Below are 18,552 nucleotides of genomic sequence, written 5' to 3'. Positions count from 1 at the left end.
ATAAAGCAGTTATTTTAAATAGTACAAATAATTCACAATATTACTGCTTTTGCTGTATTTTAGATCAAATAAATGCAGGATTGGTAAGCACAAGAGACTTCTTTAAAAAAACATTAAAAATCTTACTGTTCAAAAACTTTTGACTGTTAGTGTATACAGACAGAGACAGATCCATAGGACAGGATCGCAAATTACTTTATGATAATAATGATTGTTTTGATGCATACTGTGTTCACATTTGTTAATAAGTGATGTTAAATAAGTACTGGTTTAGTAATAGCAGGCCATCTCTCTTGCATTTAGCCATTTTACAGTCACATGCTGTAAAGAAAACAGATTTATGAATTTTGGGAAAGGCAGAGAGAGAGCGAGAGAATAGAAGAAAGAGCAACTTGTTGTAGGCAGTGTGAGGCGGCTGCGTGAGTAAAACTCAAAGAGATGCCGGAAACAGCATGGTCAGCGCAGAACAGTGAACGCTCTCAGACACAGAGAAATTAGAAGCTGCCTCGAGACACAAAGCAAACCTTTGTGAAGAGCCCTGGAGCTCAAACCTCTGCAGTGGAAACAGTGAATGGACAGTTTCTCAAGAGTCTGCAGACCTAGTGATGGTATTCACAAGAGTATGGATTGCTGGCAGCATAATGCTGGGTTCAAAGTGTTTTTGGCAGTTCATTTACTCACTGATATAAGCATGCAAGCATCACTGTTCTTTAATGATGGGCTGTATTTATGAATAAAGCATTCATTAATCAGTATATTAAACATGGTTATATCTTCCATAGACACTGAGGGGGCTGCATTAGTGTTAAGTATGGTTCCCTAAAACTCTGAATGCATAGTTACAGCTTTAGAAGAGGAAAATGCTTTTTGAAGCTAATTTTTTTAGAAAAATATGTTGTATCAAGCCAAGGGCCTTACTGTGCTATGTATTGATTCACCTGACGCCTTTTCCAGTTATGGGTTGGACTTTCTCCAGTGAGACAGTGTAACACTGACCTCTACAGGTCGTTGTAGGTTTAACAACTGAGAGAAACCGAAAGAAGTCATTATTATATCGAACTCTCGTGTCTTAAAGTCTTAAATCTTTAAGACAGGAATCTTTTTCATCATTATAAATGTAAATCAAACACAACTGTGCTCCGTCATACGAGCTTGGAAGTCTGTGAGACAATTGTTGTTGCATATTTGTCCAACATTCCGCGCAAAAATGTTCAGATTAGTAGACTAATATAGGTTTTTCAGTTATTATTTGGTTAACTTTACCGTTTACACCCCCTCAATCGGGAACATTCATTTAATGTAGGATTTAATGTAAAAAACACACTTTTTTACTTCAGGTTTAAAGAAGACGTTCACTTCTAGAATAAACATTTCCTCATAATTTGCTCATCCCCATGTCATCCAAGATGTTCGCGTCTTTCTTTCTTTCGTCGTAAGTAAGGTTTTTGAGAAAAACATTTCAGAATTTATCTCCATATAGTGGACTTAAATGGGGATCGTTTGAAGGTCCAATTTGCCCTTTTTGCAGCTTCAAAGGGCTCTACAGCTGATTCCAGCCAAGGAATAATGGTTATATCTATCAAAAGGATCGGTAATTTTCTAAGAAAAATACATATTTATATACTTTTTAACAACAATAGGAATTAGGTAATAATGCAAGCATGGGGTAGAATTACAGACCCAGTGTTTACAAAGCGAACGTGCAAAGAAAGTCAAAGCCCTTTACAAAAAAAAAAAAAGGTAAAACAAGGATGTTGGACGATTTTGAAGTTGAAGGAGAAATTGAGATGGAGTTTTTCGCTGTACCCTACCTTATTTTTAACTGAAGTACACAGACAAAGAACTAACCATGCACAACTTTTCCAACCTGATTGGGCAATGTGTAAGTTAGTGCAAGGCTAGCATTTGTGGAATTATTATTTTTATTTTTTTTTAAGAAAATTACCAATGGTTTTGCTAGATAAGACTTTTATTTCTTGGCTTGGATTGTGTAGAGCCCTTTGAAGCTGCATTGAAACTGCAATTTGTTTCTTTAACCCGTTAGCCACCACTGAAGTCCATTATATGGATAAAATGAAATGTTTTCCTTAAAAAATTAAAAAAAGGACATCTTGGATCATAGGTGAGTAAATTATCAGGAAATTTTCATTTTGTAAGTGAACTTCTCCTTTAAGCATAAACAGTTCAATATCCCTGCTGAAGAAAAAAAAAAAACAGCTAAAGCCAGCTTAGGCTGGTTGGCTGGTCTTGGCTGGTTTAAGCTGTAAGTAGCTGGTTTTATAGCTGGTCTCCCTGGCTGGTTTTAGCTGGTGGTTTCCCAGCCTGATCAGCCTGGAAAAAAGTGTCCAAAACCCCTCTAAAACCAGCCTGCTGACCAGCTATGACCAGCTAAAACCAGCCAACCAGCCTAGAGATGAGAAACAATTCAGACTGTAATATCATCATAAACACGTTTCATTTCGTCCGACATCACGTCACAAATCTCTGCAAATCCTTGAGATCTTCTAAAGTGCATAGATTTGACCACAGTCACGTGACAAGCTAGGTTTTATTGTCTTTCAAGGATGAGAACAGACACTGTGTACAGTAGCCACATGCAATACAAAAATATGACTGTACATGACATGTATCGACCCATTCTAAAAAAGTTTTCCATGTTTTTTTGTTTTGTTTTGTTTTGTTTTTCTTTACATGAAAAAATATAAAGAATATTTACATCTGGGATAGCACAGCAGTACCTATTCAAAATGTCGTGATGTACAGTATATATATTTATTTATTTATTTATATGTATATAAAATGTCCATATAAATATTAAAAGAATTCTGTTCATTGACTGTACAATAAATAAACCATATTTATACATAAATATTTTACATTGTCATTGATATTTCCAAACCACAAAGTCCAGTCTTTCACAGAACAAACAAACACACACCCTTCCACATACACAACGTTACAAACACGCACATTACACACAAACACACATGAGAGTTCATGTTTACGCAACTTATGGAACACTGTTCTGCTGGGTTCATCGAAATCTCACTTCGTTCAACATCTTCGTCGTGGAAAAACAGGCCCTGTAGTCGGATGAGAAGACTCACAAGCTTCTCTTTGGCTCATTTTCGCAATCTGTACTCAGAAAGGGCCCTTATGTAACCCACACACCACATTTTCATTTTTACCATAACTTTCCATCAAGAACATTATCATTGTGAAACAAAACGTCTACTATCAGACACCATGAAGGAAGAGTGACAACTAAAGGTGTGTTAGCATGAACCAGACGAGCCAATCAGAGACAGAATCAGCGCATGTCACACAGGACTAAGAGGCACCAAGACCACAGGAGAGGGAGAGAGAGAGAGAGAGAGAGAGAAAGAGAACATCTTCACCGTAGTGTCATTGAATCCTGCAAATCCGACGGGAGAAATGCGTCACGTGACGTCACCAACTGGAGCGGAAAAGGAGAACCAGTCGCACACTCCGAAAATAATAATAGGAATAGGAATTAAAAAGGCAGAGCGTTTCGTTTTACGCAGCGCCACAGCAGTCCCCCATCCCACCACCCACAGAACCAAAGAAAGTTAGAGACGGAAGAGCAGGCGATGTTAGTTTGTAAGTCCAGAGGAGGTCAGGCTTTCAGCAGGCATGCAAGGCAGAGCCAGGAATTGTGTTTTGCATTGCTCATGTTTCAGGCACGCGGCTACAACCTACAACAAGAAATAACAACAGACAAAACAGAAAGAGAAGCAGATTAGAAAGAGAAATCAACAGGTCTAGAGTTATGAGTTTACAGTTGGAAAGGAAATTAGCAGTAAGAAACAATTTGTTAAAGGTGCACTATGTAATTTTTGTTTGCCGTGCTGATTGGCAACTGGGGTCATTAAGTACCTAGTATTTAACTAGTCATGTTCTCTCAAGATGGCAGCTACCACCTTTATATAAACAAAACAACAGGTCACAGATATGATTCCAGTCTAATAGAGCTTCATTTTAATTTGAAATAAATTACTTAATGCACCTTCAGGATTAATATTCAATGTTTTGAAAGGAGGTTAAGAGTGCAAACAGACAAAGAGGTCTTCTAAAACATGACCAAGCCGAAGAAATAATGTAGTATGTGGTTTTAGAAAAAGCAGAAATGTTCGTAACTAGCAAAGATTACTAGAAAAAAACATTAAAAAGAAAAACACACACAAAAATGAATAATAATAACAACAATTATTATTATTATTATTAATTTAAATAATATAATATATAAAAGTAAAACAATTATTATGATTATTATTATTAATAAACAATTATTGTTGTTATTATTTAAATATATCAATAATAATTATTATTTATTATACATTAAATACTGCTATTACTAATATATATTCTGCAACAGAACAAGCTGTTTGCCAAATGGATGGATTTCTATTATTGTTGTAATTTATGAATAATAATAATAATTACTATTATTATGTTGTTGTTATTATTCCGAATTAAATAATATATAAAAAATAAATTATACAACTATTAGTAGTAGTAGTAGTAGTAGTAGTATTGATAATAATAAACAATTGTTGTTACTGTTGTTATTTACATACATAAATAATAATTGTTATTTACAATAAATACTACTACTACTACTACTAATATATATCCTGCAGCATAGGACAAGCTGTTTGGCAAATAGATGGATTTCTATTATTGCTGTAATTTAATAATAATAATAATAATAATAATAGTATTATTATTATTATTATGTTGTTGTTGTTAATTAAATATTATATAAAAATAAAAATAATAAAAATATTAGTATATAATTATTCATAATTCATAAGTCATAATTATTGATAATAATAAACAATTGTTCTTGCTGTTGTTTATTATTATTATTAATAATAATAATAATAATAATAATAATAATAAATTACAACAATAATAGTAAGCCATCCGTCCATTTGCTAAACATCTTTTCCTATGTTGCATATAATAATAATAGTAATATAATACAAATAATAATAATAATAATAATAATAATAATAATATAGTAATAATAATAATAATAATAATAATAATTATTATTATTATTGTTGTTATTATTAATAATTAAATAATATATAACAATATAAATAGTAATACTATTATTATTAGTAGTAGTAGTATAATTATTATTGATAATATTAAACAATTATTGTTGTAGTTATTTAAATACATCAATAATAATTATTATACAATAATATTTATACAATAAACAATTACAATTAATATTTTATTACTAATTAAATAATATAATATAAAAATATAAATAATACAACTATTTGTAGTAGTAGTAGTAGTAGTATTATTGATAACATTAAACAAATATCCTTTATTATTATTTAAATACATCAATAATAACTATTCACATTAAATACTGCAACTACTAGTATGTACAATAAACTGTCATTTGTTATCATTAGTTAATGTATAACTAACATGAACAAACAATGAACAATACAGTTACACTACTTATTAATCTCTGTTAATGTTGTTCATTGTTTGTTAGTTCACAGTGCATTAACTAATGTTCACAAGCAACATGTGATTTTAATAATGCATTAGTAAATGCTAAAATTAACAGTAACTAAGATTAATAAATGCTGTGGAAGTATTGTTCATTCTTAGTTCATGTTAACTAATATAGTTAACCAATCTTGACTAATGAACCTTATTGTAAATTGTTACCATATACATTTATTTATTTAAAATATTTTGTGTTGCTATTATTAAATTATGGGATTATTTTTTATTTTAAACCATTTAAAAGTTCAACAATGCTGTTACAAGTGCTGACACTACTCCTCTGAATGTTACACAGATGCTACTGATAAAAATAAAGACCGAGCAAGATAAAAATACTCCTAGGGAAGAGAAGGTCAGACGGAAATGAACCAAACAAACAACATGTGTGATACATTGAGGTGTCTCTGAGGTCATCTTTGTTGTCGTTTCTGCAGACTGTGCAAGTTTCTACCACCTGTTTGTCCTCTTTTCGCAGTATGGCTGATTCTAGGATACGTACTCTGCAGACTTCCAGAAGTGCCCAGGATGAGACAGGCGGCGGTTAAGTTTGGGCAGTTTCTCCAGCATGTCGGCCAACTGCGTGAACGTGGGCCGATTACGAGCGTCATATGACCAGCACGCAGACAGAATCTCCTGTGGGACAGACAGGAATCAAGCAGTCAGCTCAAGCATCTGACGTTAGGATGGTTTTTACAAGATACATCTCATTTTGACCAAATTATAAGGTAGCACTTTGGAGTGTTTTGTGTTTCTCCTATACACAACTTCTAGAGTACTAAAACATGAAATTAAATGAATTTATTTATTTAAACACTACCAGTCAAAAGTTTTTTAAAAATGTTTTTTAAACATCTCTTCTGCTCACCAAGCCTGCATTTATTTGATCCAAAGTACAGCAAAATTTGTAAAAATGTTAAATATTTTTACTGTTTAAAATGACTATTTTCTATTTAAATACATTTTAACATTTAATTTATTCCTGTGATTCCAAAGCTGTATTTTTAGCATCATTACCTTGTGAAATGTAATAGATTTAAAATGCATTTATGCTATTTATACTAAGTATAGTTCAAGTCTATTAACCTATTTACTACATATCACTTGAAACTTACTGATATAAAAACTTTATTTGGAGTACTCCTTGTGCCTAAAATTAAAGCCTAAAATATGTTTTAATGTCACTATTGATGAGGATTGTGTGATCTTTAAATAATATTGGTCTTTAAATGCTAAATATTTCAAGTGTACCTAAAGTATACTTGCAATAGTTCCACTTTAGCACATTAAAATATACTTAAATATATCTTTAGTTGGACTTCAGCAGTACTTCTGTACTGCAAGTACAAAATTACAGTGTAGCAGACTTTAAATATACCAGTTTAGTACAATTGCAGGGTATTTTTATTAAGTACATATTATGTAAATGTATTTGTAGTATACTTAGCATGAAAGAAACGTATTTTAAATACATTTTAGTATATTTATTTTTCACTAGTACTCCAGTCACATGACCCTTCAGAAGTCATTTTAATATTCTGATTTGCTGCTCAAAAAACATTTATTATTATTATGTTGAAAACAGCTGAGTAGACTTTTTTCAGGTTTCTTTGATGAATGGAAAGTTTAGAAGAACAGAATTTATCTGAAATAGAAATCTTTTGTAACATTATAAATGTCTTCATCATCACTTTATATCAATTTAAAGCATCCTTGCTAAATAAAAAGTATTAATTTCTATAATTTCTAAATTATACTACTCCAAGCTTTAGAATGGTATAGGGTTTAATGTTACAAAAGCTTTTTATGTCAGATAAATGCTGATCTTTTGATCTTTCTTTTGATCTATTCATCAAAGAATCCTGAAAAAATGTACTCAACTGTTTTAAATACCGAAAATAATAATAAAGATGTTTCTTGAGCTGCAAATCAGCATTTTAGAATGATTTCTGAAAGATCATGTGACACTGAAGACTCTTGTGAGACTATTGTAAGATCACAATAAATTACATTTTAAACTATATTCAAATAGAAATAAGTTATTTTAAACACTAAAAATATTTCAAAATTGTACTATTTTTGTACAGAAGATACCTTCTTAAAAAACATTAAAAATCTGACTGGTAGTGTATATATATATACTAAAAAATGTCCAATATAGTCTGTTACATGACCTCATTTTCACCCAGGCAACCTGGGTATGACACTTGGCATGGAAAGTGTAGTGAAGTAGCATAATTTCACACTGCCATTCTACTGAGCATGTGTCAAATAATAAATCGACTTAAAATGTGGCACTCACCGTGACCTCTTTTCCCAAGTTGATCTCTGCCAAGACCCTCCTGATGCCCTCTCCACTGCCCACCTGCCAGATGGTGGCCTCTACGGGCTGACTGGTGATGGGCCAGTCTCTCGCCTGCAGCTCGTACCAGATGGTGCTGAAAAAGAGCAGATAAAGGCAGCAGGTCAACGCAGCTCTATTTGGGGGTGAATTATGTCTGAAGTCAAGTATATCTCTCACCCAAAGGCATAAACATCAGCAGCATTAGAAAATGGAAGTCTGTCCTCATTGTTTCCGGGACTCATTTTACGCACGATTTCTGGGGCCAGATAACAGATCCATCCGTGAGGAAGCTTCAGCTCGTTTTCACGTCTAAAAACACAACAGGCCTGTATGAGATTGATTTACAGTAACAATCCATGTTACCAAGAGTAATGCAGTGACTTACCGGCCCTCCTGAACCACTCCAGAGATTCCGAAAAGGCCAAAGTCAGTGATGACTACTTTGTTTGTGTCATGAAAGACGTTTTTCGATTTAAGGTCCTTGTGAACGATGCCCTTAGCATGAAGGTAGCCCATTCCCTGAAATACAGGAAACACAAGCTTTTCAGGATTTGAATCATACACAAGTACATACATTTCTATTTTGTTTTTAGAAAAGGACAGATTGCTTTTGCTAGATAAGACCCTTATTCCTAGACTGGGATCGTGTATAGCCCCTTTGAAGCTGCACTGAAATTGCAATTTGGACCTTCATCCTATTGATCCCCATTAAAGTCCACTATATGGAGTAAAATGATAGAATGTTTTCCTCAAAAACCTTAATTTCTTTTCAACTGAAGAAAGAACTTAACATCTTGCATGACACGGGGGTGGGTAAATTATTAAAACATGCAAACACTACCTTCACGATCTCCTGGGCAATCTGCCGAGTCTTATTGATGTCCAGCGTGTTTTTCGTGTCCCTCACCACGGAATACAACGTCCGGCCTTTGCAGAAGCTGTAGGAAGATTCAAGACATGCTTGTCAGTGACCATTTCTCAGTCAGCTGATGGATTTAGATGTCTGAGACGTTACCTGGTAATGATAGCTAGATGAGGCGGAGCCATGCAAGCTCCCATGAAGAGGACGACGTTCTCGTGGCGCGTCTGTCTGTAGTTCATCACCTCCTTCTTGAAGAGCTTCAGGTGGTCCTGATTGTTTCCGTCGATCTCCAGGAGTCGGATGGCCACCTCTCCGTGCCAGCGGCCGCGATGGACCCGACCCCAGCGACCCTTCCCGATGAGCTCGCCAAGATCCAGCTGCTCGAAGGGAATGTCCCATTCCTGCAGGTAGACGCTGGTCTGGCTGGCCTTACGGGAGATGGGACCCTTCCAGTGGGTTCCTCCTCGCGTGCTGGGAAGGTCGTCCAGCTCGTCTCCTTCACATTCTCCTTCTGAGCCGTGGTTCAGCTCTTCCATATCCTCCTCCTCTTCGTCCTCCAGGTCTTCGTCTTCATCTTCCTCCTCCGGTCCTACATCTTCTTCCTCCTCTGCTTCTATGTCCTCCTCTTCTTCTTCCTCTAGTTCCTAGGTGAGGTGAACCAACCACAGTGAGTTTTTTCAGCAGAGTTGGAGGTGCTACTTAAAGGGATAGTTCATCCAAAAATGAAAATTCTGTGATTAATTACACACCCTCATGTCGTTCCAAACCTGTAAGACCTTTGTTCTTCTTCAGAACACAAATTAAGAAATTTTTGATGAAACTTGAGAGCTTTCTGCATAGACAGCAACACAACTAGCACGTTCAAGGCCCAGAAACGTAGTAAGGACCTTGTTAAATTAGTCCATTAGTGGTTCAACCTTGATTATATGGAACTTGAGAATACTTTTTGTGTGTAAATAAAACAAAAATAATGACTTTATTTAACAATCCGTCCAATTGTTATTTTTGTTTTCTTTTCGTACAAAAAATATTCTCGTAGCTCCATATTACGATTGAAACACTGATGTCACATGGACTATTTTAACAATGTCCTTACTACCTTTCTGGGCCTTGAACGTGGTAGTTGCATTGCTGTCTATGGAAAGCTATGAAAGCTCTCAGATTTCATCAAAAATATCTTAATTTGTGTTCTGAAGATTTACACAGTTTACGGATTTGGAACGAGGGCAAGTACTTAATGACAGAATTTTTATTTTTGGGTGAATTATCCCTTTAAGGATAGAATACACTACACAACTTAAGAATAAAATTGTAATAATAAATTCCTGTGGCACACACTTGACAAATTTTTAAATTTGCACTACAAGATCTGTATTCCAGGTTTAAACCAGATTCAATTCCACAAGCATCTTACCTCTCTGTCGTCTTCCTCATCTTGTTCCGCGTGCATCTCCTCCACTGATGGATCGATCTCATTACTGTATATGAAATGTAACATTCAGCCATCACTATGACTGAATGCAGAACATACAGCAGTATATTTATGCATCTGAGCAGTAATTTTACAGTTACTTACACTGTGTCTGGCAGTCCATCTGAATGCAGGAGGCTGGAACTGCACACATCTGTGAAAGACATGAAAATATTGACCAGCTTATCATGTCTGAAGGAATAAATATACTGACCCTGTAAACGTTATTTCTATTTGAATAGATTCAGGATTACTGATATTAATTTTGCTCAATGCAACATGCAGTGGCATAAATCACCAGCAGGGTGCAGCACATCTCACTAGCATACTGTGCAAGTATGCAACTCACAATTACTTGTGCAAAACCAAACCAAACCCCAGCATGCAAAACATGCAAAACACATTACTTTAGGCATTGTTTAGATTTGTACATTTGTAAAAGTCAGTTCAGCTCACAGCAGACTGGACAAAAAGTGTGCTGAAGACTATTCTAGCCATTTTATGGCTGAAAATCTGCTGAATTTCATTATTCTAGAAAAGAAATCCATAAAATTATTGAAAAAGTAAAATTCCTGCTATAACGTTTGAGATACTTTATAATTCTTATACATACATACATACGTGTTGTTTTAGATTTTCATCTAATTGTTTTCAGAATAACATTAGGAGCATGTAGTGTTCAGCGTACTATTATAATATTTATTAGTATTTTAAATTAGCTTTTATTTTATATTTTCAGCTATCATTCGTATGCTAGTTTACGTAAACTGTGCCTTTGTCATTTTTATCAGCTTTGTATTATTCTCATTTAGTCATTTTTTTAATCTTAGTTGTTAAGGCAACATTTTTATTTTTCATATTCATTTTGTATTTTTCATGTTTGTATATACATACACACACACACACACACACACACACACACACACACACACACACACACACACACACACACACACACACACACACATATATATATATATATATATATATATATATATATTTAAGCTTAACTTTTTAAAGATTTTATTTCAACTAACAAAACAGTTTTTAACTGTTTTTGTTTTAGTTAACAATACTGGTGATTTTGTAACAAACAAATGTTCCTGGTAATTGTAGCTAATTAATTCAACAAATATTAGGCAAAATGGATTAACTATATTACTCTAACTACACAACCAATGGTCTGTTCTGTTCACCACTATAGTGCTAGACTAAATATATGCCTGTTTACACTGTAGCACTTTATATATTATATGAAATAGCATTTATATAAGTGACACTGGCCCACAAAACCAGTCAAAAAAAATCTAAATATTGAGAAAATTGCCTTTAAAGTTGTCCAAAGAAGTTCTTAGCAATGCATATTACTAATCAAAAATTTAAGCTTTGATATATTATGGTAGAAAATTTACAAAATATCTTAATGAAATATGATCTTTACTTTATATCCTAATCATTTTTGGCATAAAAGGAAAACCGATAATTTTGACCCATACAATGTATTGTTGGCTGTGGTCCAGGGTCACATATTATGATAAATGTGTTTATTTGATCACTACTTAATGAATAACTGTGCTGAAATATTTCACTCAAGATGGTGTGACTGCATTTGCCCCACTGAATCCTGAATGTCATTATGAGGACTGAAGAACACTACAGACTTTGTGTTAGTTAACTCACCAGGGAAGATGAACTGCTGTCGGTGCTGAAAATAACAGGCAGCTTTGCCACATAGGAGGAAGACAGGAAGAGAGGAAGACAGGCAGGAAGCAGACAGAGAGACAGTCTGGGGTTAGAGGCGAAGTCCTGTTATGCCTTATGTTGAGTTAGAGTGTTACATGCAGATAAAGAGTCCTGAATATCAGCATTCTTTTTATCTGGGGTTAATGCAGTTAATGTGTTCTGTATTAATCAATGTAGTATTTGTTAATGTGTTACTTTATTGCAGTGTCAGTGTTTACAGGTGCTCACCTGGAAAGTGGAAGCGGTTGTCACGGTGACCCTTTGGGGAGGGGTTTGGGGGCGGGGTTACACTGGGAGGATTGCTCTGCTGGAAGGGGGCAGGAGATGAAGGCGTAGAGGAAGTGGTGGAGGATGGATTACTGCTAGAATCCAGCTGATTCAGCGCCGGCGGTTGATCCTGCCAGAAATGAACCATACTGATGCTGCAGAATTGTTTTTAATGCACTATTACAAGAATAATTAATAAAGACTCTGGCTTAGTATGGAACACTTTGTTGAGTTTACTGCATTATGTTGCATGCTATTAATAAAATGATGTAATGTGAATAATCTGGAGTATATGTATATTATGTCAGTTATCTTTTGCTGTAGTGTGTCAGTAGGAAATATCAGTTTACATTTCCAAACATTCATTTTGCCATTAATTGAAATAATCCAGTGAGATTTTTGTTTGCACAAGGAGTCTGACAACAGCCAGTGCTCCACACAGAGATCTGATTTTATTATCATCCAGTCTGTCTGAAATGACATGAAGAAACTGAACAAACTGAGACAGACTAAATCCAGAAGAACTGTGGCAATGTCTCCAAGATGCTTCAAGATACCTACCTGCAAAGCTACCTGAAAAACTATGCGCAAGTGCCCCTAGAGCAAAAGCTGCTTTGAACGCAAAGGATTCTCACACCAAATGTTGATTTAATTTAGTTAATAGAAGTTATTTGATAAAGAAAATCTATTTATGACAATATTTCATCTTTATATTAACTGTAGCTTTGCCGGTAGGATTCTTGAAGCATCTTGGAGACGTTGCCACAGTTCTTCTGGATAGAAATAACTGAAAAGATAGAAATAACTGACCTGAAACCATTTTTTTAGCTGGTGAAAATATTAGTGTTCTAATAATTTTGGCCACCACTGTGCATTTATCTAATATAAAACACAACAAATTGTATTATAATATATCAATCACAGTCACACAGGAATCATTACCTTCTTTGTTATTGCCTTCGGTAGTGTCCCAAACTGTGGCGCTTCGGGTGGACGGTCCACGGGGTTGTTGATGTCTGAGGGTACAGACTCAGTCCTACGAATCTTTGTGACTGAAAGACACACACATGAAATTATTAGAAAAACATGTCTGTCATGACTGATTTTCTTATATCTGAGCAACAGACAAGAGAATCTTACTGGGCAAGAAGGAGATTCTGCAGGGTGGAGCTTCTTTAGTGCATTTGTTGTGACACTTTAACCTATAAGAGAAAAAGATGAGACATGAATGTGAATCCCACAATACTAGTTAGCAACATTTCCAGGTATATAATATATATATAGGCAAGGGAGCCAGTGCCTCCTCAAAATATTTGAAGAAAAAAAAAAAAAAGTAACATTGTCCAACAGCGACACCAGCGGGTATAGGTACAGAGGGAGTCTGCATCTCTCCTGCCTCCCCTAAGCCCACTGAGTTTTAACAGATTCGCTAAAGCAGCAAGTTTGATGGAGAGTAATTGAGAATGAATGAAGGCAAGTCACGTGAGAGAAGGCAATGCCTCCATCGCTATATGATTGGCTATAATCGGCTGTGATTGGTTTATGCGATAAATCAGCCTCTTGTGCTGATGTGTGTTCCGCGTTTGCAAATCAGTCTGAATTAAAAAAAAATAATGGCGTTAACGGGAAGACTAATTTTAAAAAGTAAGTAAACAACTGACACACTTAGATATAACCACTTTGTTATGTCAAAATAAGACTTAAGAATGGCATAAAAATGAGATCTGTGGGAGTTTTTAGTGAGCCTGTGTCTGTGACCAATATTTACCAATCTTTGATGACTGATGATCCGAAAAATTTGAAAATAGTTAAATAATATAATACACAAAAAATAAAGGGACCTGAAATTGTTTGGTTATTAACAATTATTAAAAATATCTTCTGTCATGCTCAACAGAAGAAAGTAAATCACATGATTTTTGGACAGAATTGTTTTATTTTTGGGTGGACTATGCCTTTAAGTACTTGTTTTTACTCACCTGCAGTGTTTGCATTTCACCCCAAAGATCATGTTTTTCTGGCACACTTGACATGTCTGGGAGAGCCAAGACTTTGTAGAAAACCTATTAACACACACACATGCACACAATAACATCTTTATGTCTCTAGGAAAGAACTCAACAATAATTTCCACCGATTCTGTTTAGTCCAGGAAACCCTAGGAGGCGGGGTTACCTGTGAGTGACAGCCAGTCCGATGTCTCTCCGCAGAGCCTGAGGTGAACTGCGGTGGACGGTTACATTATCTAGAGAGAGACAGAACAGACAGAGACAGTTTAAATGAAAGACTTCGATTGAGTAAGTATCTGTAAACAACACACTTTTAGACATAACAGAACCGCCAGATATACCAGACTTCCAAAACACAACAAACACTCGTCTAGACTCAGTAGCAACCTCTCAGTAAACAGCTGTGCTGCTTTTACAAAGTGCTGCTGGTGAATCATTTACTCCGCTCCCTGAAAACCGTTGGCGATAGCAGGAGTATTTGAGTGTGTAGAGCGCAGGTGAGAGCTTCCTCTTCACTCTGAGAGGTTGAACTGTGACCTCAGTCTGATCAGCATTCAGCAGGCACTTCACTGCAGTCTGGTCTATTTGAACTAAAGATCTTCTGCTCAGTCAAGAACCATGCATGTGTTTGAAATGCTGTGATTGTGCTGTTGAACTCACTCCTCAGACCGATGTGCTCCTCCTGTAGTGTGGGAGTGCCTGGCAAAGTGTACGGGGCCGTGGCGGGTGCTGCCCCAGGGGTCCGTGCGGAGAGAGTGGGCGAGCGCGATGGAGAGTCCTCACAACCATTCCCATTAATCTGGACGTTCAGAAACAGCTTGTTTTTCTTCACACATCTAAGAACAACGAAAGAAAGTCAGTGTAACCTCATAAGGATCACACACACACAAAAAAAAACAATCTACTAGTCAGAGATTATTCAGCTAATATCTGTCTAATTTGGGATTAATCGCACAAGTCCAGCCTGCTTGATTTAATAAAGGCTAATAAAGGTTAAAGGCAGAATATGTAAGATTTGTTGATTAAAATATCCAAAAACCACTACAACAGTGTTACACATTTTCCTGACTTGTGTACTTACGTTATCCTAAATGTTTTGAAGAATGTTTAAATCCACAGAAATAAGCAATAAGCAATCCACTCTGCTTCATCCTAAAGTAACGTTAATAAGTCTTCAATACATTAGCTCATCCCTGGACATGATTTCTGCCCAAGTCTCGTCGGATTGCATCAGCTGTGGGGATGAAGACAGTTCCCATAATTCCACACTCTATCACGGCATCATCGAACTACGCCTTTGGTTATTTGTTTGTTTTGAATACGCACCCTCTACCAGCAAAAACTTACATGTTGTGCCTTTAATGAAGGCCTCCTGAAGTGAATCGAAATGTTTGTGTAAGAAAAATAACTCTAGCTTCCGCTAACTGTTGTATGTGCATTCACGAGAGAGTGGTGTTCCAGCTGATGATGCAGGATGTAGGCGTAGCTCAAGGTCTGGTGAGAAGTGATGAACGTGGAGGCGCACAGTAGAGAGCAAATCAAAACACCGGTCATGAATTAGAACTACAAAATAAACATTTGTAAAGTAAAATGTTAGAGGATTTCGATATAAGCCAAGAGGAACCTGGTTTTCCTTGGTTGAGATCTTGGTTCTCAAGAGACTAGCGTATTCTCACCGGAGCTTACGTTATGCCTTCGTCCAACATCATCTGCTGGAAAGCCACTCTCTCGTGAATGCGTGAACGACAGTTCACAGAAAGTAGAGATTGCGGTTTATGAAGTTTTGAATATGGATATTTTTCTTACACAAGCACACCAATTAGTTTCAGAAGGCCTTTATTAACCCCGTGGAACTGTGTGGAGTACTTTTTATGATAGATGGATGCACTTTATTGGACTATAAAGCTTGGAAGATCCAGGAATTTTTTTTATATAACTCTCATTGTATTTGCCTGAAAAAAGAATGTCATATACACCCAGGATGGCTTGAGGGTGAGTAAAACATGGGGTACTTTTCATTTTTGGGTGAACTAGATCAGATCATAAGGCACATTTTGGTGAAGTGTGCTCAAACTTTTGACTAATATACTGGACTCTAAATATCAGAATCAGCTGTTGAAAAGCCCATATCCAACAAACACCAACAAAAATGTCAAGAAACAGCCGGCAAGTAGAGTGTGGTTATTCTGTGGTCACATTGTTGGTGTTATTGTTCTTGACATCATCACAGATTGCTATTAGTCACTGGACAGAAACAGGCATGACTTATGAAAACACAGTCAATGACTCTGTGGATAATTCAAGTGATTTAACCCTATAAAAAGACATATTAGAAACTGAATTTTACTAAACCTTTAGAAAAACTCTCAGGCCTTATCCACCTTTTTTTCCCATAAGAGCGGGTGCGGCCATTTGTGCATTTTATGGGTTAGGCTTCTGGTCTCATCCACATCCAGCTATTTTTAGCTGTACAAAACAGTTCATTTTGCTGCTTAATATTGCAAATTGGTGTTTCTTACCATGTTATTTTAATGTATTATCTTAATTATGAACACACTGGTTTGTAGTGCAAACTGTTTTACTATTTACTGCATGTTGTTATTCCTCTTGTTATTTCTCTATTGCGGATAATGGACCAGAAGTCTTACCCATAGGCTTACATCCATGTTTTATAGGGTTAAATACTTTTACAATGTCCCTATTTGTAGTAAGTCAGTGTTTATGGTTAATTTCCTCACGACCTACTTGTTAGTGGGCGTATCTTCGATGCGGTGGCCGAGCTGACTCTCATGGCTCTTGCTGCGGGTCATTGTGATGTTGGGGAGAAGATGCAGAACTTTGCGGGAGGGTGGAGGAGGTGTGCAGGGAGGCTTGAGGCGGTGTCTCCTCCGGGAGGGCGGGGTTATGGGCGGAGTCGAGGTGTGTCCATGGAGTCTGACGGGACGGGAGGTGTAATACGGGCTGGGGTCGGTTAGACTCTCTGCGTAACCGTGATAAATGTGAGCCTCGCCGGGCGAAAGGATGTAGCGGGGGTACGGACAGGTGGTGAGGGGCGTTGATGGTGTGGAGGGAGTGGTCATGGGCCGGGCCAGAGGGGAAGGGCTGTGGGGGCGCATGGAACCTCCTAGTAACGGAATCTGGTCCACTGGAGTCAAGCCACCACTGTCTCGCCTCATGGGCTCGGAGAACCAACAACCGCTGTCTTCTTTAAACTCCCCTGAAGGTCGAAAAAACACAGTTGATTCATTAGAAATGTAGTATTGACATATTAAACGAATAGTTCACCCAAAAAATTGTATTCTATAATAAAATTCTAGACTATTTTAACAATGTCCTTACTACCTTTCGGGGCCTTGAACTTGTCAGTTGTATTGCTTTCTATGCAGGGTCAGAAATCTCTTGGATTTAATCAAAATTATCTTAATTTGTGTTCTGAAGATGAACAAAGGTCTTGGGTTTGGAATGACATGACGGTGAGTAATACATTTTCATTTTTGGGTGAACTATCTCTTTAAGTGGGTGAATCCAAAGTGCACCCACCTGACTCAGAGGCACTCTTTAAACAGTTAAGGGCAGCACATAGCCTGGTGCAGTCCTCTGAACTGGAGCCCAGCCGTCTCATGGTTTCCTTCACCTGAATGCCGGGCATCTGCAGCAGCGCATCTAATGACAGCTTCACGTTCACTGCCTGAAAAGAGCCAGAGAGAGAATGACAGTGAGCTTAGTCTACAATACCTTTTTAAAAAAGCTTCCGTATTGTGAAACTGAAAACTGTGTTTGATGTAGATTTAATTCATCAAGATTTGATTGGTTACATCTTAAGATAAGCTACATTTTGATAATTGTTTTAATAAATGTTTTGAAAAACATTTTTTTAATTAATTTATGCTGATTAACTTGTCCAAAGTAAGCCTAAAATTAAAAACAATTTTATTATCTGAGAGATTTATTTTTTTTTTTTGCAAGGATGCATTAAATTGATCAAAAGTGTCAATAAAGACATTTACAATGTTACAAAAAATTATATTTTAAACAAATGCTGTTCTGTTCTATTCATCAAAGAATCATAAAAATGTATTTTTCCACAAAAATATTAAGCAGTACAACTGTTTTCAACATTGATAATAATAAGAAATGTTTCTGAACCACTAAATCAGCATATTAGAATGATTTCTGAAGGATCATGTGACACTGAAGACTGGAGTAATGTCTGCCAAAAATTCAGCTTTCCATCACAGAAATAAATTACATTTTAAAAGATGTTAAAATAGAAAACAGTTATTTTAACTGTAATAATATT

At 36.1% G+C, this 18,552-nt stretch overlaps 1 protein-coding gene across 1 annotated transcript in view; it reads right to left on the bottom strand.

The window, feature by feature from the left end:
• Nucleotides 1-2,529: 2,529 nt before the first annotated feature.
• ksr1a (kinase suppressor of ras 1a) overlaps nucleotides 2,530-18,552 on the bottom strand; it is a 44,161-nt gene continuing 28,138 nt past the window's right edge. Inside the window, exons 3-20 of the mRNA XM_073829393.1 lie at nucleotides 17,793-17,940; nucleotides 16,998-17,469; nucleotides 14,913-15,088; nucleotides 14,419-14,488; nucleotides 14,223-14,306; nucleotides 13,384-13,445; nucleotides 13,186-13,295; nucleotides 12,205-12,373; nucleotides 11,914-11,955; nucleotides 10,339-10,387; nucleotides 10,177-10,240; nucleotides 8,916-9,406; nucleotides 8,742-8,838; nucleotides 8,286-8,419; nucleotides 8,078-8,209; nucleotides 7,859-7,994; nucleotides 6,059-6,192; nucleotides 2,530-3,716 (exon numbers count right to left, since the gene is read on the bottom strand). Of these exons, the coding sequence (XP_073685494.1) occupies nucleotides 3,710-3,716; nucleotides 6,059-6,192; nucleotides 7,859-7,994; nucleotides 8,078-8,209; nucleotides 8,286-8,419; nucleotides 8,742-8,838; nucleotides 8,916-9,406; nucleotides 10,177-10,240; nucleotides 10,339-10,387; nucleotides 11,914-11,955; nucleotides 12,205-12,373; nucleotides 13,186-13,295; nucleotides 13,384-13,445; nucleotides 14,223-14,306; nucleotides 14,419-14,488; nucleotides 14,913-15,088; nucleotides 16,998-17,469; nucleotides 17,793-17,940 (2,577 nt within the window). The 3' untranslated portion in view covers nucleotides 2,530-3,709. The remainder of the gene's footprint in view (nucleotides 3,717-6,058; nucleotides 6,193-7,858; nucleotides 7,995-8,077; nucleotides 8,210-8,285; nucleotides 8,420-8,741; nucleotides 8,839-8,915; nucleotides 9,407-10,176; nucleotides 10,241-10,338; nucleotides 10,388-11,913; nucleotides 11,956-12,204; nucleotides 12,374-13,185; nucleotides 13,296-13,383; nucleotides 13,446-14,222; nucleotides 14,307-14,418; nucleotides 14,489-14,912; nucleotides 15,089-16,997; nucleotides 17,470-17,792; nucleotides 17,941-18,552) is intronic.

Source organism: Garra rufa, chromosome 23, assembly GCF_049309525.1.
Source record: "Garra rufa chromosome 23, GarRuf1.0, whole genome shotgun sequence".
Classification (NCBI taxonomy): domain Eukaryota; kingdom Metazoa; phylum Chordata; class Actinopteri; order Cypriniformes; family Cyprinidae; genus Garra; species Garra rufa.
This window is presented reverse-complemented; position numbering and strand designations above follow the sequence as displayed.